Source organism: Corylus avellana, chromosome ca5, assembly GCF_901000735.1.
Source record: "Corylus avellana chromosome ca5, CavTom2PMs-1.0".
Classification (NCBI taxonomy): Eukaryota; Viridiplantae; Streptophyta; class Magnoliopsida; order Fagales; family Betulaceae; genus Corylus; species Corylus avellana.
This window is the reverse complement of record NC_081545.1, coordinates 35,606,866-35,632,868: the sequence shown is the minus strand read 5'-3', so window position 1 is coordinate 35,632,868 and position 26,003 is coordinate 35,606,866. Positions and strand designations below refer to the sequence as shown.

General features: G+C 35.9%; 3 protein-coding genes across 3 annotated transcripts; 1 reads left to right on the top strand and 2 right to left on the bottom strand.

Annotated features, from left to right (window-relative positions):
* Nucleotides 1–2,322: 2,322 nt before the first annotated feature.
* LOC132183150 (protein LYK2) lies at nucleotides 2,323–4,438 on the top strand. The gene has a single exon (XM_059596546.1). It carries the CDS (start codon nucleotides 2,323–2,325, stop codon nucleotides 4,363–4,365), a length of 2,043 nt encoding a protein of 680 aa, XP_059452529.1. The 3' UTR covers nucleotides 4,366–4,438.
* A 923-nt stretch (nucleotides 4,439–5,361) lies between these two features.
* Nucleotides 5,362–16,305, bottom strand: LOC132182578 (mitochondrial Rho GTPase 1-like). Its single transcript, XM_059595863.1, has 15 exons — nucleotides 16,209–16,305; nucleotides 15,631–15,856; nucleotides 15,161–15,293; nucleotides 13,953–14,102; nucleotides 12,631–12,807; nucleotides 12,193–12,444; nucleotides 10,809–10,877; nucleotides 10,586–10,641; nucleotides 9,292–9,373; nucleotides 8,798–9,009; nucleotides 8,627–8,699; nucleotides 7,914–8,026; nucleotides 7,204–7,339; nucleotides 5,644–5,830; nucleotides 5,362–5,509 (listed from the first exon to the last, which is right to left on the bottom strand). Exons 2-15 carry the CDS (start codon nucleotides 15,846–15,848, stop codon nucleotides 5,436–5,438), a joined length of 1,932 nt encoding a protein of 643 aa, XP_059451846.1. The 5' UTR covers nucleotides 15,849–15,856; nucleotides 16,209–16,305; the 3' UTR covers nucleotides 5,362–5,435.
* Nucleotides 16,306–19,749: 3,444 nt separating this feature from the next.
* LOC132181081 (putative calcium-binding protein CML23) lies at nucleotides 19,750–20,238 on the bottom strand. Its single transcript, XM_059594140.1, has one exon. It carries the CDS (start codon nucleotides 20,225–20,227, stop codon nucleotides 19,802–19,804), a length of 426 nt encoding a protein of 141 aa, XP_059450123.1. The 5' UTR covers nucleotides 20,228–20,238; the 3' UTR covers nucleotides 19,750–19,801.
* Between the last annotated feature and the right edge of the window lie 5,765 nt (nucleotides 20,239–26,003).

Sequence of the window (26,003 nt, the reverse complement as noted above, 5' to 3'; positions counted from 1 at the left end):
GAGAGAGAGAAGGGTAACCTTTTGGCCATTACTTTTTTTACTCTGGATTTTATTGAACCGACCTCATTTGTGGACAATTTTCTTCTACTTTCGGTTCATTGGTACTTGGATTCTACTGATGATTTCGTTTACAGAAACAAAAAAAAAAAAAAAAAGATTTTACTTTTGGTCATGATCATGGGGTGATATAGTCATTCTCTCTCCTCTTGAGATCTCTTTTGAAATCTTGCATAAAAGAAAAATCATTTTAGTAAATTCGTTTTTGAAGAGAGAATTTTGGGTACTTGTGCTAATCCTCCAATCTTTTGGCTTGGGGAGAAATATGACTCCTAGTATGGGAACGAGATCTCCTATAATTAAGAATTGATCTATGTTATTATTTATGTCTCATTCTTTCTGGGTAAGAGTAAGAGAGAAGATGCTTTCTTATCCGAGTAGGAGATTCCTCTCATAGCTCTATGTTATTATCCCTGACCCCTCCTCGTTGGGTTAAAAATAGTAAGGGATTCGAATTCCCTAGTGTGATGATATCCCTGATAGTACTTTACTTGTTAAATAGTGTTTTTGCAAAAAATTAATTTATAACTATTCCTTTTAAGCACAGATCTCAAGGAATTTGTCTAATTGGAAGAACTCAAGGCAAGGGTATCCCATGCCCTCTTTGGTCACCATTCTTATACATAATTTACTGGTTTCATGTGTTTAATTATATTAACCCATAATTGGTTTATAATTGTTGCATTTTTCTTATATTAATCCTAGTTCTAAGATATGGTAGAAAGATGAAGGTGATCCCTTGGACGAATGACACGTGGAGGGTGTGATGTGAGGGGACAATTGAGGGGTTTAATGGAGCTTGTCAACTTGGGATATTCATGGCCATTTTGACCTATCTGTCTGTGGCCTCTCTTTCATGCCTCAGCTTTACCATGCATTGGTGTCTCTTCAACTGTTGTGGATATTATGCTTCTTTTCACACTTCCTACCTTTTCCCAAATCTACATCATTGCTAACCACACTGCTTCACATATCATGCATGCTTTCATGTAGGCAGACTGGCTGCTTTTCCTGCATGTATCTGAAGTATATCCCAAACGAGGTACCTTCTTTCTAAAGGTACAATGAGGAACTAAATCTAAAGGTCAAAATCAGAGTGTTTTGAGGTTTCATCGAGGTGGATTCTTACTTTCTGCAATTGTAGACAGCCACGTACGAGATTTAGTACCCACCCATGAATATTTTTATAATCTATTCATTCAATTCGGGACTAATTGTCTAGGGTGTCATAATTCTCCTCACTTAAATCCCTAACATCTTCATCGGACCCATGTATGTTGTGCCTTTTGCGCCACATAGTGCTACTAATAACCTGACTTTGATTCGACCTTCATCAGGGTTTTCCATGTTGCTCTTGCTCTCTTTTATTATTGCAGTTGTATATTTCTTGTGTGTACCATTTCTGGTGCACCTTGTCAAACCACTTTAATTGGTGACCAAATTTCTTGGTCTTTGTGCCAAGAAAATATAGGGCCGCGTCATTTACTTGATTCTTTCCCTTTTAATTTTTGTTTACTCTTATTGATGGGGTCGTTTTGGGGCTTATAGTTGGGTTCCCAACCGTTTATTGTTTGTTGTAATCTCTTGTTTTATCTATAAAAAAAAAAAAAAATAAATAAAAAATAAAACCTGACTTTGATACTATTTGTCACGACTCAAGAAAACTAGAAAAGTGCTAGCCTTAGTGACTCTAAAAAGACTAATTAAATTACAGTTGAAGCTGAATAAAATCTCTTTGAAAGCCCTGTATCAATTAATAGAGAGTTAATATAGAACTCAACATCTATAAACATCTTTATAATCTATCCACTCAACGTAAAACTACTTTCTGGGGTGTCAAATGAATGTAATACGTATATGTACGTATGATTGACTTGTGCAACTATGTGATGTTGAGATGGCATAGATCCAGGGTCTTGTGTCTAAGCACGTGTAGGGATGGAGTAGCCAATACAGACGTTGATGCATGTAAAAACAGGTTTTAAACCCAATGAGTCCCCCGAGGAAATTAAGAGTGGTGACAATGATTACTGGCAAAAGAAACTTGGGATGGATAGCCAATCCTTGATATGAAATTAACCCCAAGAATTAGAGCAAAAAGATAGGATAATTTTGCCAACCCCAAGAATCCTGTCCATGCACAGTTTTGAGAAACTTTCTTTTATTTTTAACACCCTTTCTGTATTGATCCAAAATATTCACTTTCTTGGAGTGAGAAACCTCTTTTATTTTTAATCAGCCATTCTATGTAGAAGTGAGTATTAAATGGCCATGGCTCTAATCAACAAGCTCCAATTGAGAGCTTTGGTCTTATTCATTTGCCTGTTTGTCTCTGCACTTGGACAGAACCTGCTAAGTTGTGATACTACATCTCCAGATGCTTCTGGTTACCAGTGCAATGGAAATTCATCACAATATCAGTGCAGCACATATGCAATTCTGCGTGCCAATTCCTACTACTCGTCTCTTTTCAATCTGAGCTTTTACTTGGGCATCAGCCGTTTTGTGATTGCAGCAGCAAATGGGTTTTCTGCAGAGACAGAGTACCTTCCAAAAGACCAGCCTTTCTTGATTCCAATTGACTGCAAATGCAAAGGTGGTTTCTCACAGGCTGAATTAACAAAAACTACCATAAAGGGAGAGAGCTTTTATGGCATTGCTGAATCGCTGGAGGGCTTGACAACCTGCAAAGCCATCCAAGAGAAGAACCCTGGAGTCTCACCATGGTTGCTTGGTGATAAAGTTAAGTTGCTGATCCCACTCAGATGTGTCTGTCCTTCATCTGAAACAAATCCGAAGACAAGATTTTTGCTGTCTTATCCTGTAAGTGAAGGTGATACAATTTCTAAGTTGGCCTTCAAGTTTAATGCTACCCCAGAAGGCATTATACGTGCAAATAACAAATCATTGCACAACTTCAGACCAGAAGGCCTAATACCTCTTACGTCTCTTCTTATTCCGATCGACCGCGAGCCGATCGTTGGTCCTCTTGCAAAACCTCGACAACCCAATTTACATTTTCCGGCAACCAGCATCCCTGTAATTAGTCCTCACAAGAAAAAGTCCAAAATGAGGAGGATCGGTTTATATATTGCAATTAGCGGGGTTGCAGCTGGAGTGAGCATTGCTATTGCAGCAGCCTTTGTGGTGATCATACTGAAGAAGAAGAAGAAACAAAATCCCAGCAAGGGAATAGATGTGGAGTTACAGCAGCTTAGTCTCAGTGTGAGAACAACAAGTGACAAGAAAGTGTCGTTTGAGGGATCTCAGGATACTCTCGATGGTCAAATCATGGATGCTACACCCCGAAAGATGCTGGTTGAGACGTATACTGTTGAGGAGCTGAGAAGAGCAACAGAGGACTTCAATTCAAGTAATCACATCGAGGGATCTGTGTATCATGGTCGTCTCAATGGGAAGAACCTGGCAATAAAGCGCACGCAGCCAGAAACAATCTCAAAGATTGAGCTTGCGCTTTTCCATGATGCAATTCACAATCATCCCAACATACTTAGGCTTCTTGGGACATGTTTGACAGAGAATCCTGATTCATTTTTGGTGTTTGAGTATGCCAAAAATGGGTCCTTGAAAGATTGGCTTCATGGTGGGTTGGCCATGAAGAACCAATTCATTGCCTCTTGCTATTGTTTCTTGACATGGGCTCAACGGCTGAGGATCTGTCTTGATGTAGCCATGGCCTTACACTACATGCACCACGTAATGAACCCGAGCCATGTTCATAGAAATGTGAAGAGTCGGAACATCTTCTTAGACGAAGATTTCAATGCAAAAATCGGGAATTTTGGCATGGCAAGATGCAATATTGAAGATGATACAGGGGATCCACGGTTTTATTCAAGCAATCCTGCCTCATGGAGTCTGGGGTATATGGCTCCTGAATATGTTCGCCAAGGTGTTGTTTCCCCAAGCATTGATATTTTCGCGTATGGAGTTGTTTTGCTGGAGGTTTTATCAGGTCAAACGCCAATAACCAAGCCAAATGACAACGGAGAAGGGAGTGTTTGGCTTTCTGAGAAAATCAAGTCCATATTGCAGTCAGAAGATGCAGATGAGCTAAGGGAATGGATGGACAGTGCTTTGGGCGACAACTATTCATTTGATGCAGCTGTCACATTGGCCAATCTTGCAAGAGCTTGTGTAGAGGAAGACCCTTCATTGAGACCAAGTGCCGGAGAAGCTGTTGAGAAATTATCAAGATTGGTGCAAGAATTACCAGAAGCAGAGGATGTGTTAATGTGTGAAAGCTCTTCCAAGCCTTTAGTGAAGGCATCAGCAAACAGTCTGTGAATAGTCAACAGGATTCCAAACAAATTAAAAACCAGTTTTTGTTCTACTTCTAGTGTTGTTTAAATTATTTTAATCTAAGGCTTTGTGGCTTCTTGATAAGGTCGGTGGGATCCTGTAATTATGCTATTAAAGAAACACTACTTGAAACAAAAAAAAGGTGTAGGTTTCTAGCTACTCTGTATTCTCTGTATCTAAATAACATAATGCTTTTATTCTAAATAAACTGAATTCAACACATGGTTGAAAAGCTACCAAGTTCATTCAACGAAGCAATTTGTTTAACATTTTTTTATAATGGGAAAATGCTAGATTTACTGTCCCTTACTCTTTGTCATGGCAAAACTCTTTACCAATAGAGGTTTTGGATGATTGTTCTCTCAAATGTAATAATATTATTGATAACCCCCGCCTTTCTTTGTTATCTGTCTTTTTTTTTTTCTTTTTTCTTTTTTTTTTTTTTTTTAAATTTTTTTTTTTATTTTAATCAGAGTTTCTGGGTTTCAGAATTTAAATTACAAAAATTAGCCAGCAAAGGATTAATGATGGGTTGGGTAATAATAAATCTTAGCATGCGATAATCATGAAAAGCGTAAGTTCACCTAATATCACGTAATTTTATGATTTTTAACCGCTTCTAAAAAGAACATAAACAAAAAAAATCGAAACAGAAAAATGAAAAATCCATGAACTTGAACAAAGTTCACCACCCCCAAGGCCCCAACCACGTCAGTCTAAGAAAAAGCAAAACTTTTCATGCTCCATCTGTAAATAATATGATGAGTAGTTTATATTTTTTTTTGCTTGCTGCCGTACTGCCGAAAACACTTGGGAGTGCTGCTATTATTTAGAAGATGGGGTCTTTGTGCTTTTTGTGTTGTCATTGGGGAGATCTTTGGAGTTGAAATCCTTATTCTTCAACACTTCATATCTTTGGACAGATACTTATATTTCTTCTTTTATGATAAATTATTATGATTTTCTTGTTCTTTTTTTCCCTACTATCTAACTAACTTCTCTTGTATACTGCCTATGTACAATAGAATAATTATTCCTTGCTAATAGTCCATCAATTATTTATAAGCAAAATTGCTATTGGAACGGCTATTCCTTGCTAATAGTCCAGCAATTGCCACCGCAGCTCCAACTGTCAAAAGGTACAACATGATTTAGAGGCATATGAACAAAAAAAATAAGCTAAAAGAGCAAGAAAACTGTAGCTCGATTGTCACAGCAAAAATGATAATCCTTGTATAAACCCGAAAGATGAACATAACATACCCGAAAGGACCATAAGTGTGCGGTTTATAAGTCTGTGGTATTGCTTGCGGCCTCTCCCAGATTCAGTTTTAGGAATGCTCAAATGAGGGTGTTCTGCAGCACTTACAATCCTAGAGAATATATTATTGAGATTACCCAACTTGGTACTGATAGGAATGGGAGCCTCTATTCCCATGTCCTGACTAACCTACAAAAGCAAAATTGCATTGACAATATATAAGATATAACAGATATGATTAACAAAACAATATTACTCTCATAATCATCACCATCATAATTACTATCACTACCACGAGTACCATGTATTTTCATAGTTATGCACAAAACCACATGAACATTTATCTAAATATGTAGATATCATTTTTCAACCAAACCCATAGAATGCAGGCAACTTGAAGCTAATGTTACTCGAATAGATTTTAGGAAGTTTGTTGGATCATTTTTATTTTATAACCATTGGTACTTTTCCCAGAATGTTGAATTTAGGCCACATCGTCCAAGTTTTGGAATTTCACCATTCACCCAACTTGTCTGACCAATTTTTCCAGCCAAATTACTAGAAAAATCAGAATGCAGATTTCACTAGTGAACAAATTCTAGAATGTACTTTCTGCATATGGACCTGTTCATTGGAATTTGGAGAGTGTTAATTTTGTTTATTGCTTAAATAGTTAACAACTGTAATTTTAGGTGATCTTGTCTTAAGTCGTATATGCCATGTACACCTTTGTAATACTTCTGTTCCAAATCTAGAATTGGTAAAAAAACTTGCCCATGTATGTCAAGTTGCTAGTTGCAACTAAATACTCTAATTAGGGGTAAAAAGGCGATTGCGGTTAGCGGTTAGTGACAAAAACTGTTAACCGCTAGGTGGTTGACCGCCCGATTAGCAATTAACCGCATCTTACTAATCACTTTTTTTTGAGCCGGTTTTAGTCCTTTTTTTTTTTACCGGTTTTGAGAATTAGGATATTTTTGGGCTCACTTAATTTTTTTTTTTTTTTTCCTTTTCAAGGCCATTTTAGCATAAAAAATTGCTATATACCACAAATTGGGCCGAATTGCTACAAAAAGAGCCCATATTGAAGGAGCCCAAAAGTAATTAATATTAAAAAAATGCAACATTTACCAATATTTTAGACAAAGAATTAAATACAACATTAAAAATGATTACCACTATACTGCAGGGACTTATTGTCATATATTATATGAAATATAAATATATATATTTAAAAAAAGTGGTTAGCGGTTTTCAAAAACTCATTAACAACTAAACGCTAGGCGGTTAGTGGTTTTTAATAACCGCTTTCAAAAGCAGTTAGCGGTTCTAAATTTTCACCCCAACTCTAATCAAATTGGTCTAAAGAGTTGGTCTAACAAATTTAGTATTATCCACTAGGGAAAAAACCTACATGAAAAAGCACTGGAACGCCAAGCCAACTATAGAAGCCATTACACTTGGAGCAAGCAAACAACTAAACACACTAAAAATAATTTGTGGATAATGGAGCAAGAATAGAACATGCATACGATATTATAGTCGCTGAAAAAGATAAATACCCTAGTAGAATTTAGTATGGCCATGGGAAATGAGTCCAGATCCTCTTTAGCTGCCACAATGAGGCAAGGCACCTCAAAGCCAGTATCTTCACCATGGCTAGCAACTTCTACCAGCAACTGTGTCGCCCTATCATAACTGTAAAAGTAAAATGTATCAATCCTCAGAAACTCCTACATACAAATGCAACTGTGAAAATAGTACTGGTCATACAATATACATATTGAAATCATGTTTAAAGCAATCGTATGTTCATTTGCCAATAAATTTAGTAGCTTCAAAAGTGACTGTCAAAACCTACATACACGCATGAGCCTTGGATGCAGATAATTTAAAACGCTATTTCATTAGGACCTCTCCATTGTGACTACAGGCAGCACCAACAATAAGGGAAATTTCATACGGAAGTTACAGAATAGAAAGGATAAAAAGAATAAGCTATAGCATTCTAGTCCATATGCTTTGCAACTGTCTACTAAAGGCACCACAAGGTTAGTAGTAATATTAACAGACATGCCTAAAACAATATTAAAAAGACTAATATTAATGCACGACTCTATATCGAAATATCAAGTTTGAAAAGGCCAAACCAAATTAGAGTAAGAGAAGGCTGAATTTAGAAAGTGCAAAAGTTCAACACTATTTAACAAATACGTGTTACTGTGATTCATGCTATAGTTGAATACAATAACAATAAGAGCCTTCTATTTACCTGTCATGAACAAACACTGCTACATCACAAGCAGCCAAAGATTCTTTATCTGACAGCAGTTTAGCAGTTCCCTCTTCAGGTATCTCTCTCAATATAAGGGTCTTTTTTTTCCCCTGTGAAGAAAATAACAAACACATACTCAGACAAAGGGGTGGGATATGAACAAGATTAGCAATTACAGCAACTGGCAGAGCATTTTGATTTACACAAACATCAGATAAGTGGGGGAAAAAATCCAAATAGTGATAAACTAAACTGCAAATTCCAATCGGATACGGAGGTTACGTGGAGACAAAACCAATGGCTTTAGGTCGGCCCTACCTCGAGAAACAACAAATAAAAGGTTTCTTTGTGAAATATAATCCACAAATCAGTTGTAAATTAATTAAAGATACAGAAATTATCTTAAACTTGCTATTCTTTTGCCTTATAAAAATGCTTACAACACAGACTTATAAAAATAGACAGACCAAGAGCCACCATCTGCCTGAGTTAATACCACACACTGATTCAAATAGTTACAGCAAACAAATTATACATTACTCGACCTCAGAATATAGATTCATCTGCATCTACATAAAGGACAAAACCTTATTGCAACTTCTACAGAATGCACAGCAAGTATTAGCACAGATCTTGTTTGATAAGACCAATGCACACACATAGCATGTGTTCAACAGGAATGTCAAGGTGCATGATGTAATAGCACTCACCATAGGTTCATCAACAACATTCACCGCATAATGATCTTCAAAGTCGGTTGAAGTATATTTATCAGAAAAATACCTGCATTTCACATTTCATCAACAACAAATGTTATATTACTTGGTCACAAAAACTAAATTAACGGGAAGTATCAGATTTAAAAGGATGACTCGGAATACCTTCCAATAAAAGAACTTAACAATGCAGACTTTCCAGCCTTCTTGGGACCAAAAACAAAACACTGGAAAACATTTCTCTCTGTCTGTTGCTTCTTCCTATCCAAACGCCTTTTTCTAGTCACACGGAATGCAGATAAAGGATTGCCAGGATAACCAACGTATATCATATTCTCCATGCTCCGAGCTGGGTCTAGAAATGTCATAAAGGCCCACTGCAATCACATATTTGTCACAAACTTAAGCATAGGTTACCAGAGAATAGAAGAATCACAATTGTTTAAGAATATTGTATATTTATAAACATTTTAAAATCTCAAAAACGTGTATATAGCATAAGTGTAAAACTTTACATATTATGGGTACGATAGCTAGATTGAGATCATAATTAGTTGGTAGACCGATTTAAAAACTTCCAAGACCCCTACTCAAAAAATGAAAAAAAAAAAAAGAAAAAGAAAAAAAGAAAGGGGCAAAAGAAAGACTGAAACGCATACCATTGACAAAAAGCCATCGAGAGATAACCCTCCAAATTCATTTTTCTGTGTAGCATCCACATATGGCTCTCTCTCCCAAGGACTGGCAAAAGAAGTAGGTCAAACATCCAAACACTTTTGTGGCTAATCATTTTAGTTCATAAGAAAGAAATAAATTAACCATTTGGAATAAATCATAGACCAAAAATCCCATTAAATATTACAAAACTTCACAAGAGGGGAAAGGAGGCTAGGAGGATGAGAAAGGGGCAAAATTGTGGGAATGCAGTCACACATAACAGAATATGCATGGACATATCTGTTAGCTTTATAGCAGATTCAAAGAGAGACTGAAGAATGCCCAGCTTATAATTTAAAAAGAAGAAAAGCAACAGGAAGAGAGCACCGTAAAATAATAAGTATTGACAAGAAGCCTATATTTACAAGCGAAATCAAATTTCCCACTCCTGCTCACTTGTGAGATGACAAACTTCCCAACTGATGAATTTTAAACAATAAATAGATTTTCGCCAAAAACCTTTAAAAAGACAAGTAAATGAAAATAAACACATATAATAATAAACAGGAAAATAAAAAATATAAATTTAAAACAACTCTAAATTATAAAATAAATATATAAAAAATTTTGTACCCTTTTTGAATGGTAAGAAAAAATTTATTTATTTTTTCTAATGTAGATAAATTTTTTCTCACCATTCATCACAAAGGTAAGAAAAATTTTATTTATTTTTTGCCAAAAATGAAAATAATTGCACAGCAACCAGGTTCCAAACATTAATAAATTGATACATCAAAATTCAAAATACTAAATATTTGTGCAATTTTGAAATTTTTATATATTTTTTTTTACAAAAAAAAAAAAGAAAGAAAAGATTTAAACAAAAGACACTAAAACACATTATCTACACAACAGATGGGTAGATTGTCAGCATGTGCATGTTAATAAATAATGCATCTTGTATATATGCAAGGTACCTAATAAGTATTGTTAGCCATGTACCATCACTTCAACAAGTAACTAAGCCATGATATACTAAGGTAATTACCTTAACCATCTTTAAACATTGTGAAGCTAGTATGACCAATAATGACTTACAATTGCCATAAGATGCACTAGTAGCAAATTTGATGAGGATTATCATGCTGAACCACTCAATAAAGATAAACCAAAGGATGGAAAGCCATGCAGATTGATCAAGTGAACAAGATTTCTCACAGTAGAGAAATATAAGAGTTGTGACAAAGTAAAACAAGCCAGATAATATTAAAAGATACTAGTGAAAACCAAAAATACCTTTCCGGAGCATTAGAAAATATTTTGCCAATCTCATGAGGATTCAGCTCCCCATCCTACGAGGGAAAACATACATTGATCACGATTTTAAGAGGTAAGAACTTGATAAACTATTTAGTTGCTTGAACAGTCTATCACAGTAAATACTGAATAAATTATATTACAAGCTTATAAACAATGAAATTGGAAATCAAGTACTTATAGAGCACAGAATAACACATACAGGTTTGGTACTATACAATTCAAAGATTTCCCTTAGAAACTCGGTGGCTTCATTTGTTAGCTCCACACTCTACACAAATGAGAAGCAACAGTAAGCATTTTAAACAAACATTGTATGACTCAGAAGGAAATGCAACAGTTTCATTTGCAGGGTTTCGAATGGGTTGGGTGATATATGATTTGTATATTATTACGTAATATATTTGTGTGTGGGCGTGTTATATATCAAATTCGAATTGACCGGTGTTTCATACAAGTTCAAACTCCATGCATATGGATCATGGTCAGAAATTTAGGGTCTGTCCACCTCAAACCAAGCTTTACGCGTGAAGAAAAATCCTGGATACCAAGGCTGAACAACCCAGATTCAGGAGGCACATTTTATTGAAGGTAGGGCTCAGTCTAATCACTAATCGACCAGATTGGCCATACTTGGCAATTAATTTCATTTCAAGATCTAAGTCCAACAAACATTTACTCACAAGTAGAGGACAGACAGAGAGAACTAAGGCTTTATTTTGATCATAGAAATCAAGTTAAACACTCTCCACAAGGGGAACCACTCTAAACCAAGCTAAAGTAGGCACAAGCCCCCAAGCCTCCAAAAGTTTTTCCAAGTAGGATGCTAGTATACAATTAAAATACAGAAAACTTAAGGTCAAACCAATCGCATGCATCATAGCATGATTTGAAGCCCAGCCCCAGCTGAAGCCATACCAACCATTGCCATCATTAGAAAGAAGGGTAACACCAAATTCTGGCCATCTACAACTATGAAAACAGATAGACAAATAATATTCCTTAAAAAGGGGCCTAGTGCATAAAATTAGTTAATGAACAGCACTAGCACAGTGACAGCTAAAACTCATCCCTACAAATTACATGACGTTGCTGCAATTATGAAAACAGAGACAGACAAATCATATTCCTTAAAAAAGGACCTTGCGCATAAAAATAGTTGATGAACAGCACTAGCATAGTGACAGCTAAAATTTATCCCTAGAAATTACATGACATTGCTACAATTATTGAGTTAACATAAGGGCTCACATATACTTATCAATCAATATGAATATAAAGGTTCACATTAGCTCCACCTGCAAGAAAACTCGTTTGATAGGGTTCTATCACTTCTCAGAAATTCATTTTGTACTAGAAAATTTAAGTTGGGATTAAGGCTTAGTTGAATTGGGTAAGGATTATTATCAGAAAAATTGACAACGCAGGGCAAAGACATTCTTTGCAGTAGACAATTAAAAACTTAACTACCTTCCCCACACTTCCCTAAAACAAATAGATTATTTCAGCACATAATAAATCATTTATCATTTCAATTAAAGTCATTGCTACTATAGTAATTGTAATTTCCCCCAACGATATATTACCTGATCAGGAGCTCGTTTGAGAGTTGATGGGATGACATCCTCTGCAAGTTTGATATCATTGTTGTATCCAAATTTTCGTAGAATAGTCCATGTTATCTCAAGATGCCCTTTATCTATGTGCAGTTGATGAAGAAAAAGGAAACCTATCCAAGTAATCCCACGTTCATTGACTCCTTCACCCAGTTTTTCTAAGACAACCCTCTTAAGACCTACTATTTCAGAAGGTTGTAGTGGAGAATTGAAACATTTGACCTGTTTACAAGTATTATTAGTTCCCTCATTTATCTAGCAGAAAATACCAGGACTCTGATAGGTGAGAAACTTGTTTGCAAGCATTACAAGATCATTCCTGAATTGTCAGGAACATCATACTTGGACATAAAACAATCAAAAAACTCAATTCAGTACAAAAGTAGCAAACATGAAAGCAAAAGAAACCTGAAAATCATTCAACTCTGCATCATTGAGGGCACCATCCCTATCATGATCACAAAGAAAAAATATCCGCTTCAAGGCTCGAACAAATCTGGGGCTCAAAGTCTCTGCTTCCATATCAAATAGTGGACCAGCTGGATGAAGCACAACTTTTTGTGCATAGTAGAAAACTTCACGGATCTACAAAATTAATATAATTCAACATTAAACTCCAAACATTACAACGAGAATGCAAGAATCAAACATTGCCTCAGATAATCAGAGTCATCCAACTAAATGAGGGATTAATTAAACTGAAATCAGATCCTAGTAGTCACTAGCTTGAACTGAGTCCCTGTTGCACAAAGTAAAAGTTAAATCAAAACAAATCTATTACCATACAAAATCCAAGTAATGAGGCGAACCAAAAGGGCAAATAATACACAGGCATAACTGTATACAGTACAAGACTGCCATGCATGGCACATTTAGAACCTATCAGATGCCTCTACAGTGTCCAAGCCAGCATCTTATCTTCAGGGACAGTTCACATAATTAAAATGACATAATCAATATAAATAATAGCTACTTTGATCTCAAACCAGATTTTACAGAAGAAAAAAATTACAATTCACTCTTTTTTTTATAAGTAATTGCAATTTACTTTATTGATCAGACTAGTTCAAATTGTCTTGATATCTTCAATACCTAATCTTTAAGTCAAATTCTCAAGTTCAATCTTTTTTTAAAGAACAGAAAGAAAGTAGCTAATGGTTCTTATTTAATATGGATTTAATTTGATTTAAGAAGCTGATCCATGTTCAAACCTATTGTAACCATGTAAACTCTTAACCCATGGCATCAGAAAAAAAAAAATTCAAGAAAATCAGAAAATATTATTTGCGCACCATTTCAGTATAGTATTATAGTTATAGTAGAAAACTGATGTTTCCACAGGCATTTTTGTTACACACAAAAAATAATAGTTGCCTAAAGACCCCAAAAGCTTTACCTTCTCTTAAAATATTTTACCAATTTACCCAAATTGGGAGTACTTGGGTTCCCCCTTTGTGCTTCATAATGATATGATTTACTTGTCAAAAAATATATTTTACCAAATACCGAAAATGAATATGTTGATAAGTGCTGGAATTCAAACATAATGAAGCTCTGCTACTGTGTCTCTAACAATAAAAACAATTGTATAGTGTTATGATAATCCATCTGCAAGACTAGGATATTGTAAAAGAATTGACAAGTATGAACCACAAAGGAACTCAACAACACAGGTAAAAAATCATTAAAAGAAAGGCAGACTGAGAGAAAAGAGCACCAATAAACAATACCTTATATTGTTTAAGTGCTGAACATTCAATGCTAGTTTCAATCTCAGGAAATTTTTCCATTAGTGGTGACATCACCTGCTCCAGGCTCACCTGCCGGTTCTCATCTCTCAAATCCAGCTTACAACCTACCACCATAACTGGGACTTTCACCTGCTCATCAATTTGAGTCATAAAAATAGAGTCAAAGTCATGGTGGCCCTGTATATTGCTAAGGGAAACAATTTCCAAAAACACAGAAACACAAGAAAGCTAAAGGGCTCAAATTAGTACAACGCATGATTTTATACTCAAGCTTAGACTCTGCTTGTTTTGATGTAAACATTTTCCATATTTCCAGGTGTTTGGAGTGGAGCACACTAACACCCATATCCCTCATTGCACACCTCGAGCAAAGAAGTCAGAGCACAAGTGCTGTACCCCCCACCCCACCTACCACCCAAGCAAAGAAGTCAGTTCCATGTAATAAGAGTTGAGCAGAGCCAATTAAGACCAAGTTCAAGTTTATCTGGCACAAGTTTGACACAGAGGACGACATGGGGTTGGAATACAACAACAATGCAAGGCATGTTTTCGCAAAGAAGAAAATATAAGAAATGGACACGACCTTTGAGACGCCATAGATGTGAAAATCCATGGCAACTAAAAATATGTGGTGGAATCACACACACAGAGGGAGAGAGGTGGATTGTGTATGATGCAGTTTATACGGTTGTGTTTTGTGTTCCCTTTTATTGTTTGATATGATTATTGTTTTTACTGATTCTGTGTTAAGTGTTTTGGTGTGTGAATAGTTTTGGGCAATTAAACTACCCCTTGGGAGAGTTGGTAAAAAATTGAAATTACACAATTAAAATTAATGCAAAGTAAAAGAATAAAATTAGAAGTTATGAATTTTATGAACAAATTGATGTTAGTAATGTTTTAGTTTTTTTTTTTTTTCTTAGAACAATAACTTAAATAGTAGATTTCAGAATCATTTAGTGCGAATCAAACAATGAAAATTACTTTCAACATCAGTTTAAGGTGTCAATGAAACACCGAAAAACCATTAGTTTTCCCAAAAAAATATTTTACATCGAAACAACGGACCCTTAAGGTATCCAGAAGAGCGTGTCCTTCTTTCAAAAAAAATGTCCCTGTATATATTTTCCATGAATCAATATTTACAGAAGGAAAATGAATACCGAATAATAATGAAGGATAGAGACCTCTAGTTTACAAAGTTTTGGAAGCCAGAAAGTACTCAATCGTTCAAATGACTGAGGCTCATCGCATGCATAAGTAAACACAACTACATCAGCCCGCTTCAATTCTTCGGCGACTTTATAATCATTCTCCACACTGATTGGGAAAAGGGAACGATCAAAATTCAATATTAAACTGGAAAATTAGTGCAATTGCCACAATAAAAAAAAATAAAAATTATATAACTCTTTTCCTTGTCATCCAAAAAGCAAGAAGCTGAAACTTCTACGCTTTTCCTGCTTCCAACAAGCTAATTGTACCAGCGTCAGTCAATTTTTTTTCTTCTTCTCAGTAACCAAACAGAGATTTCAAATAAAGCAAGAATAAGCCGAATCTCACACGATATAAGGCAACATTCAGAATTCAACATCATAATTACACCTTTCTTTTCTTCTCTTTTCCTACACTTTCTAAGCAACCGAATAGAGCATACCGAGACGAAGTGTCTATGATCGTGATGGGCACGCGGTCGGGGAAGATATCCTTGGGCAGCCTCGTCGACGGCAACACTGGCGGCACATTCTTCGGGAATTTCTCGGCCGCTGCCGTCGCAATCAGGCTCGATTTCCCGGTGCCTCTTTCCCCAGCAACCACGATTCGCACCCCGGTCTTGAGGTACGGGTTCGGAGTTCCAGCTGAAGATTTCGCCATTGAAGACGCTGCAAAGGAAAACCCCAAAAAACCCTAATTATAAACCTCGCGCAAATGCGATGGCAGGCTTCAAGGGCGAAAAATCAGATTCAGTGAAGAACTTGCGCATCAGAATAAAAAAAAAAAAAAAAAAAAATTAGTAGTAAATCTTCTGGGTGGTATGGTCAGTGATGCGACGGAAAAAAAAAGGTGAATAGTAAGGGTTTGGGGCGTGAAAATAGTGAGGGAATGAGTGGAGAGGAAGAAGAGAGGAAAAAATAAAAATAAAAAAACTGGTGTTTGAGGTTGAAGAAGACTGTGATGGAGGTGATGGCACGGAGGTAAATAAAAAAAGACTTTGAGGTGGAAGATTATTGCTACCTTGTGTGTTATGTTGGAGCTTGAAGAACACAACCTGAAAACCCTAGCTATCGCTGGTGTGGTGGCCACTGTTATGTAGCTTCAGACGTAAACTTTTATATCAGAGCTTGGGCATAAAAGGCGCGAGCTGAACAGGAGTTGCAACATCAGAAGAGAAGAGACGGAAAATTGCGTTTCGTGTTATCAGACTCTGCGTTTTGTTTCGTAGAGCTTAAACGCACGTTTTGAGTGTAATGCGTGTGTGAAACGTGCGTTAATATGGGCCCAAGTGTTTCAGTTGTTAGAATGGGTCGGGTAGTTTGTAATTTAAGTTTAAACCCTTGGCCCAATCTCACAAAAAGAAAAAACAGAACACATTCCTTTGACAGCATTTGGACAATGTTTTGTGATCTTCTCAACAAAGTTTTTACACAAGAACATAAAGCAACCTTAAATCTCTTCGCTCTTCACACTTCCATCTTGCTTGATTTCTCCTCTAAATCTATTTACCCCTGCAAGTTTAACACTCTTTAGCACTTCCAAACATGACTAACAGCAGTGTCATTCTTATGTGCACATCAAATAGGCTCTTCCTAATGTATTGTTAAACAATTGTAGAGAATTCCAAATCCATTTACATAGGCCTAACCGGTGATTCCTTTCTTCTAGTCATATCATCGGAAACACATTGGACAGAAAGGAGAATTTCCTTTTGACTCATCTATATACACATTTGTCGCCGGAATGGAAAACTGCAGTAAAACATGAGATGGTCTTTTTGAATGATCCACATTTATGAGAGTCATGAACCTTTCATTAAAAAATTTGTGGTTGTCTATTTTGACGACATTCTTATTTATAGCCATAGCTCGGAGGACCACATTGACCACATACTGCAGGTATCTCAAACCCTCAGTTTTGAGAGTTTTTATGTTAACCTCAAAAGTGTACGTGCTCTCGTGCAGGATAATGTCATATTCTTAAGATTTATGGTGTCCTATAAAGGTGTCGTAGCTAATTCGGAAAAATTTCGTGCCATCACTGATTGGCCCCTCCCAAGTACATACACGAGGTTCGTGTAGGAAACAGAAAATTGGCAACATCTCCATTGATGATAGATAAGTTAGGTGCATGTTGTCAATATATATATATTAATCAACAACAATTAATTGGTTATAGGATCATTAGAATCAGGTTTGTAGATAGATATTATAAATTTACTAACTTATAAGTTTCTGCATGAAATCCATACGGCTGGCTTTCTAGGATGCGAACTAGTTTGCAGTCAAAGTTCTCTTTGCCCCATGGTTTCTCGTTAAAACTTCGGAGCATAGCGTCTAAAATTTTATAAAAAATAGCTGGGAGCTTTCATAGTATATATATACAACATATTCTTCGTGAGATTTTTTCTGTCGTTAAATAAAAAACAAAAAAATTAATATTAATTATATATATATATATACAACATATTGGATTATCTAATTTAAACAATTTAGAATAAATACCTTCTGGCCTGGAATTTGAGCAAAATGTACATGTACGTTGTGCAAAAACCAAATGATCGACGGCTCGCGGGCAGTTATTGTTTTGAGGAGCAATATCATTATCGTACGCTGCTTTCGCGGTCAAATCTATCCTTGTAAAGCGACTTTCTCAGTTTCTCATGGTCTTGTGAAGAATAGAGCCCTTTGTAATTTGTTTTGCCAATCAAAGAAGTCGTAAGCGGGGTCATCCAACTTGAGAAAATTTTCAAATTGACATACACTTCGGTTTCTGTATTCTCCTACCAAAGGCAAGAAACTGAGTTTGTCTAGCTGATTGTATATTACTGTGCTCACTTTTTCCAACGTTTTACAATCCCTTTGGGATCCTCGGTAATAGGGAAAAATTGCCCATCAATTATTTTTTTTAAATCTTGACCATCTATTTTCATTCAATAGTTACCAATCCGTCACATGTTTTACTTAATATAAAATAATAAAATATCATTTACATTTAAAAAATAAATATAAAATAAAATAAATTAAATTATTAAAAAATATGGGGTGGTTTGGCCACCCCATATTCCCCATAGGGGGTGGTTTCCCCCAAAGACTGGTTGGGGTAGCCAAAACCATTCCATGACCCTAAGGCCAAACCCAAAAAAATTTAATTTATGGGTTTAGCCTTAGGGGTGGTCGAACCATCCCTTGGGACCCTACGGGTGGCTTCGGCCACCTCCAAATATCGGTTGGGAGTGAGCAAACCACAGGGTGAAGCCACCCCAAATTTTGTGATGTTTAATTAGAATGAAAAACTGTAAAACATCCATTGACATATAATACTGGCCTAACCTGTGATTCCTTAATTTCTTCTGGTCATCTCATCGATCGGAAACACATTGGACAGCTAGCAAGGAGAATTTCCTTTTAATTAACTCATCTTTTTAGCTTTTACAGCATTAAGTGAACATAATATTCTATTCTTAAACCCCAAGGGGTTGGCTTGGTGGTTAGGGAGTAAAGCCTGGGGCTCTGAGTTTGCTCCTCAGTGGTCTCAGGTTCGAAACCCACCAGGTGCTACCTCCCCTTTGGGGCCACACCCCTCTGGTGAATAGCCAGTGACTTACCCTGTTCCGTGTAGGGAAACTTCCGAGGGTGCGGTGCATGGGGCCGGGGTTTACTCTGCAGGGGTGGGTCCGAAGGGCCTTGCCTTGTAGAGATTCCTCGATATCAAAAAAAAAAAAAAAAAAAAAAAAAATTCTATTCTTATGTGTAACACGTACGAATCCTGGAGCTTGAAATTGAAATTGCAACAATGATCGGCCAGAAGCAGACGATGTGTTAACGTGTTTAGTGAATTGATCAGCAAACAGCCTGTGAATTGTCAAATGGATTCCAAACAAATTAAAAACCAGTTTTTGACTTTTTGTTCTCCTTCTAGACTTCTAGTTTAAATTATTTTAGTATTCTAAGGCTTTTGGCCTTTTGATCAGGTCGTTGGGATCCCGAAATTAAGGAGCACAACTTCAAACAAAAACTGTGTTTTCTTTTTTCTTTTTTTCTTTTTTTTCTTTTTTTAATGTTGCCATGCTTCTACGAAGCAAGCGCTGCGTTGGCTATTGCAGTAAACAAGAATTAGCCTTTAAACATATCCTCCAAAGAGAAAACTTCCAGCTCCGCCTGAAATCAAACATGCTTCAGCATGTAGCTAGAACTAGAAGCACAATTATAATCTCAAGTTTGAGCTCCACCCAGCTTCATATATATGATATATTAAACTGGATTAATATTTTTCTTTGAATGGCTGGTTGTCATGGTTCGTGAGAAACTATCTCGTCAGTCGTCAACATCCACATAAACTTGGCCGAAACTAGCCGCCTTTGCCACAAGATCGAAGAGTAAAGGAAAAAAAAAAAAAAAAAAAGCACTTCTCCAACAGTCAAATTTATTAAACTGGCGTGGGTCCAAAATGAATATAATTTTTACATATGTCCAACTCAATTTCTAAGAAATCTTCTACTACTGTACGAAAAAAAAAAAAAAAAAAAACTAATCATATGGCGGGAAATTCAAAGAAAATATAACAATAACCAACAAATAATCAATGAACAACAAATTAGTGAAACGAAGGCATCACAACATCATGGTCCGAAACTCATCAAAGTTGAGGACCCCATCACCATTGAGATCAAATTGAGCAATCATGGTCGTACACTCGTCAATACTCTTGGACTCACCCAATCTACTAAGCATCCTCTTAAGACTCTTGGGTGTTATACACCCACACCCATCCATCTCATACATCTTAAACGCCTCCCTCAAATCATTCACCTTCTCTTCCTCTTCCCCTCCTTCCAAAAACCTCACGAAGTCCTCCAACCCCAGCAAGCCGTCCCCGTCCGAGTCGACCAACTCCACCACCGCCTCTGCCTCTGCCGGCGAAATCTCCCCGCCTATTGCCTCAACGCATTGCTGCAGCTCAGAGGGTGATATCTTCCCATCTCCGTTGTCGTCAAAGTGATTGAACACACGTTCGTATTGTGTGCGATTGTTGTTCATGCTCTAATGGAAGCCTGTGCACAACAAAAACTGTATTGAGGATTTGAAACGGAACCTGTTTCCTCGTGAGACAGGCATGTTAGTATATATATGAATATGATGCCGCGTGTCGTGAGTTGACCATCTAACTTCTGAGACGGGTCAACAGAAATTTCGGGGTGAGACATTGGTCTTCCCAAAAGTACAAACCTTGACATCTGCATAGTACGTACCTTGTCAACAATGGGAGGAATTATTTATCCAAAAAAAACAATGGAAGGAATTATTTTTCTCATACCAAAATTATGAATCTAGACGCTTGCTCTATTTGAAACTGTTAAAAGACGTGGTTAAATTAAAAAAAAAAAAAAAAAAAACTATTTATGTCTCTTGGTTTCACGCCAAAGAATATAAAGTAGTGTTTTATGACGTGTGTGTATACGCAACAGGTTTCTCTCTTTTCTTGTGTTTTTTCTTCAGTTGCCACTTAAAGTCTTAAACCCAAAAAACATGGGCTTGACCCCACGCCAAATGGGAAACCCGAAAGTGTCTTCCAAAAGGAATCAACGCAGAAGAAGCTAAAAAGGTCTTCAGATTATGGACAAAACACTAACAAATGGCCGACTTCAACGTTCTAGAGGATGATATATATAAAACCGTCAAAACTACCTCAACCATCAATACGGGGAAATAAGTACGGGCAAAAGAGCTGCTTCATTTATTCCATTAACTTCTCAATTTGTGAGAGAATTATGATCTTTGGACCCACTTGCTCGGGTCGGTGGACGGACAATTCAAACCGTGTTTAAATTTCTATATAGGGAGAGACTCATAATTTTTTTTTTTTTTTTTAATTTTTAAGAAAAATTCTGAACTCTCACAATTTATGACAATAAGAGAAACTTATTTGTAATTTAAAGTGAGAACAGTTTGGTCTATTTTGTTTTCTGTTCTCAAGTTAAAGATATTAACAAACAATTCAATATAAAATATTATTTAAATGTCACAGCAAAATAGTTTTTCAAACTAAAAAACAAACAATGCTCTCAAAATTTATTAATAAAACTCACCGGAATTGGGTTTAAATCCCATTTTTATTAAGAGATTAAATCTTAAAGTAATAAAAGGAAAGGAACTCATTTTCCACTGTACCATGCTTCTTGAGATTTTTATTTTCGGTAAATTGAAAAAAAAAAAGAAAAGAAAAAACATTAATACAAGAGATTTATCGATATTTTCCCAACAGCCACTATAATATATTAAATTTGTTGAATCACATTCTATTATCTATACATCCTTACTTGGTCGGGAAGCTTTAGAGATTTAATTACCATCCCATTGTTCCAAAAAGGAATTTTAAAAAGTCAACTATATTAATAACTCCAGGATGAATATATTGACCAGTTGAAAGCATCAACCGTTGAAAGAGCTCTCTTTCTTATCCTTCACTTTTGATCAATCTTTCTTTTTCTTTTTTTTTTTGTTTTTTTTTTAATTGATGAAAAACACAAGCAATCTGACATAAATATGCTTTACTAAATCGAAATACTTGTGTTGTTTGCTGTCTATCCGAATTACAAAACAACCATTCTTTTTTAGTATGCGGATTTCTTTTTCTTTTATTATTATTTTTAGAGATAGTAAGTGTAATATTTCAATATGCTAATATATATATTGGCATATTGAAGCATGCATATTGCATATTATTCTCCTCCTTGTAACCTTTTTTTCGTCTTTAATTAGAAAAAGAAAAAAAAAAAAAGCATTTAGATTAAACAAAAATGACTATTTTGTAACTCAAATGGTAAAGGATAAACGTATTATTTAACATCTAACTAAATTAGATTTAAAGGATAATTTTTAACAGGGAGGTTGATTTATCACATATCTAATGTGTATAGAGTAAATTGTTTAAATTGAAAATGTAGAGATTAAATTGACACCTATGTCTAAGTGCAACGATGATATTTATTATTTTTCCTACCATGAGCCAGGTGGCATATAGCTCCACAAGTTTTAAGCCTCCGACAAGAGTGTTCGGCCCCTAGGCTAGGCTAGATTGATTTGTTTCAGCCCAATCTAATTTTAGATGGGCTCAGGCATGATTGTTTTAATTCGCCTTCAACAAAAGAAAATAAAAATTCAACATCCTGCAAGAAAAGTTTAAACGCCAATAAACGAAATTTAAATGAAATTTATAATCGAGTTTTAGACACCAAAATAAGTAGTTTTTTTTTTCTTTGATGATGAGCAAAGGGGTAGGCCGGAAAGACCAATTATGGCTATCATAACCGGGCATGACCATAGTAGCACCTACTCGCTGAGAGCGGCACAGGAGGAGCCTAGACGATAGGAACTGTAAGTACTCTCTCAAATCCGACTAAGCCATAACCTAACCCATACCCACCAGGGCATCAATGAAAATCTAATATGGCTAATACTAATCAGGTATATGTAGGCATCTCAAGGCTTCTTAGAACAAATAATATACCAATGAGAGAGCAAAATGGCGAATGAAAAATCAATCCAAAAGGCAGGTAAAGTCGGAGCAGAACCAAAATTTATTGACAGAAATTTTTTGTATTTAATAATTTATTGACAGAAATTAAATACACACGCCACAAGCAACTCCTTTGACAAACAACAATACTTCCTTTTCATAATTTAAACAAACAAACAATTATTTCTATTCATAATTGATATTGAAAAAGTAGAGCCAAACTATCATGCGACAAAACAAAGCCTTCATCAAAACTTGGACCGCAAAACATTTATGGGCCTTATTTTGGATTTTACCTTAATTCACTTCTTAATTATGGACCAATCAGCACTACTTCTAATTTCCAGTTGGCTTACATCTGGGCCGACCACATGTGCCCCTCTTCCCATTGGACATTGAAGGTAGGGTGGCTGTCAAGGTTTAATTAAATGGGCCTTTGCAGGTTCACGATTAGTCGAAACCTTCTTTGTTGTATTACGTTGGACGTGACAACTAAAATATATGCAACTAATAACTATTATGGTCGGACCGAGGCCCTGCTATTGATTACGAAAACGGACCAATATTCACAAAATTGTCTACCTCGTAAAGCTGGTCAGGCGCACCTATCACAAAATTCTCTACCTTGTGAACCTGGTGAGACACACCTATCACCTATGACAAAGTGCTTACTAGTTACAAGTCTACAAGTCTTCATGTCACTCCACATTTGGGTGTACAAGCCGTTATAATTAGTGGTTATTGGCTAAAACTGCTAATCGCAACTATCTAAGGTGGTTATTGAATTTTAATAACCGCAACAGCTCCGCTTAGACGGTTAGCGACTATTTTATAACCGGCGGTTTTATAAGTTTTTTTTTTTTTTAATATATATATATAGGCTTTTGGGCTTTTTGAGATGTTTAGGTCCTTTTTGTGCCTTTTTTTTAAGCTTATTTTAAATAGTTTTCGGTCAAAGTGTTCATAAAAACAATAAATATGATGAAACCATGTCCCTAACTCGTATTTAAAATGACACCATGTTATATTTTTAATATAAAATATATAGGAAAAGTTGGCAGCGTTTTTAATTTGACCTCTAATGTTTCAATTTTTGCAATCTACCCCCTAAAGTTTTAATTTTTTGCAATTCGGTCATTCCGACAGTCAAAACCGTTTTGACTGATGAAACAGTGATCACATGAGCCGCACGTGATCACTTTTGTAGCTTTCTTCCCCAAAATGCCCCCACCAGCCTTGTACACCTGCAACAAAGCCTCGCTTCACCAAATCACTGATCGAGTAGGGTTTGTTCTGAATTTTTTGATGTAGGTTGGAGTAATCATTTAATTTTGTGTCAAAATGAAAGTATCACAACAAGTTCTAATGTAAAACTAATTTTGTATCACATCCCCTTCTTTTCATCTACATTGGAGAGACCAATTACACAACAAGTTCTAATGTAATACTAATTTTTTATGCTGTACACTGTTTGTAACAAAGTGAGGATTAAAAGGATAAATGCGGCAACTGTGGAAAGAACAGCCCATGGAGTGTTGAAATAATTGCGCACAAGCACCGCACGCCATCTCGGCCACCTGCATCGGCGAAAACTATTTACTTCATGGCAAATGTTTTGGTAATAGTAGTCCTTTACATAAGTGTTATGGTAAAGCTTGTTGAAGAGCTGGGCCGCATCCTCATGATTCAACCAATTGACAACTATCTGATTATCGATGAGAATATCCATGTCCTTGGTAGTGATAATGAGGTTGTCTAAGAGCTGTTGTAAAATTAAATGGATGGTGCAAAAATTCTTATTGATGCTAAATAATATTAATCCAAACAATTAACAATAAGATAAATATAATACAATAAATAAATAAAATAGAGCAAGGAAAAATCTCACAAAGCTATAGAATCACGCAAGAGCGTTATCCTTAAAGGTTGATTTCGTGCCTCCTGGAATGTATAACTCGGTGCGATCGGATCTCTTGACACGCAACCTCCCAGGATTAGACTACAGCGTCTACCTTCGTTAAGAACGCACTTTCAAGTAACGAAGATCAAATGAACAACCCTTTCTCAAGTTGAAGAGGATGAAAAATTGAGTAGCAAATAACTCTAATTTTTCTCTTTGGTAACAAAGAAAAAATTCTGGAGCATGAAAATGAAATCTCACTAAAAGTAATATTTTTTGATGATATATTTTTTGTCAAATGAAGACTTGCTTATATAGACATGGGGAAACTTTTTTCTTTTAAAACACATTATTATGCAATCTATTTATTAAAGAACAAACGGTCATGAGATTAATGTATAAAAGCAACGGTCAACATATTTAAGATAAACGGTCAACAAATCATCAAACGGTCAAAAAGGCTTAAAGACAAATGGGTTATAATCTAAGAAAACCAATGGTAAAGAATTAAAGCCAACAGCTAAAAGAATTGTAAATATTGAAGACAAATGCTTTTAACAAAAGAAAACCAACGGGTAAAGGAATTAAAACCAATAGTTAAAAACTTGTAAAAGGTTTTATTACCCAACGGTCAAAACTCATGAATATATTTTATGTTGAATGGTCAAAAATTAATAGGTAAATAAAATCAATATTTGTAACATTACAACAATCCCCCACATGTTACAAATATTAGAATAGAAGGAGATTAAAAGCATGCATCGATGTGGTACCTGAAAGTTTTAACCACAACTAGGATAAATAAGTAGGAACTTAATGAACTGTGGTAGAGTTAGACTCTTTTAACCAAATTCATAAAGTAAGCAAACTTATCACCCACATAACTTTCTCCAAAAGAAAATTAATAAATAAATAAGAATTAACAAAAATAAAAATTGGGTTGTTCAGCGGGTTGGCGCCTTATACAGGCCATGCGCCCCTGGGTTTCATGAGTGCTCTAGAGACCTACCCAAGTCTCATAGGAAGCGGCACCACCTCCACACTCACATAGATGGTATCCATCAAGAGTGTGTGCAGGTACACCCCATCCCAACAGGTAGGGACTATGGAACCATTAAGAGTTTTAAACTCATCCTTAATCACCCTGCATCTTTGTACTGTCTTACACCATAGGGATGGACTCATCAACAATCTTATCAACAAGATAGTGAAATAACATAGAATGACAGTACCACACCATGATCACTTGTGACTTCGTTTCCCATTAAACCTCATTCATGGGATCTCCAATCACAAAGGTTGGGTATCCATCACAGTGTCATCATTTGGGTATCAGTCCTATTCCCCTCGATGTTTCACTCACCAGCCTTCTTGCTAGTGGCTTGGTCAAAGGATCT

Excerpts from the sequence above, each read along its gene's own strand:
- LOC132183150 (XM_059596546.1), top strand. The coding sequence starts at position 2,323 with ATGGCCATGGCTCTAATCAACAAGCTCCAATTGAGAGCTTTGGTCTTA.
- LOC132182578 (XM_059595863.1), bottom strand. The coding sequence starts at position 15,848 with ATGGCGAAATCTTCAGCTGGAACTCCGAACCCGTACCTCAAGACCGGG. Across the intron at positions 9,374-10,585 it reads TTTTCTAATGCTCCGGAAAG|TCCTTGGGAGAGAGAGCCAT; the intron begins GTATTTTTGGTT and ends TTCTTTTGCCAG. Across the intron at positions 7,340-7,913 it reads GCAGTGTTTGTTCATGACAG|TTATGATAGGGCGACACAGT; the intron begins GTAAATAGAAGG and ends TTACTTTTACAG.
- LOC132181081 (XM_059594140.1), bottom strand. The coding sequence starts at position 20,227 with ATGAACAACAATCGCACACAATACGAACGTGTGTTCAATCACTTTGAC.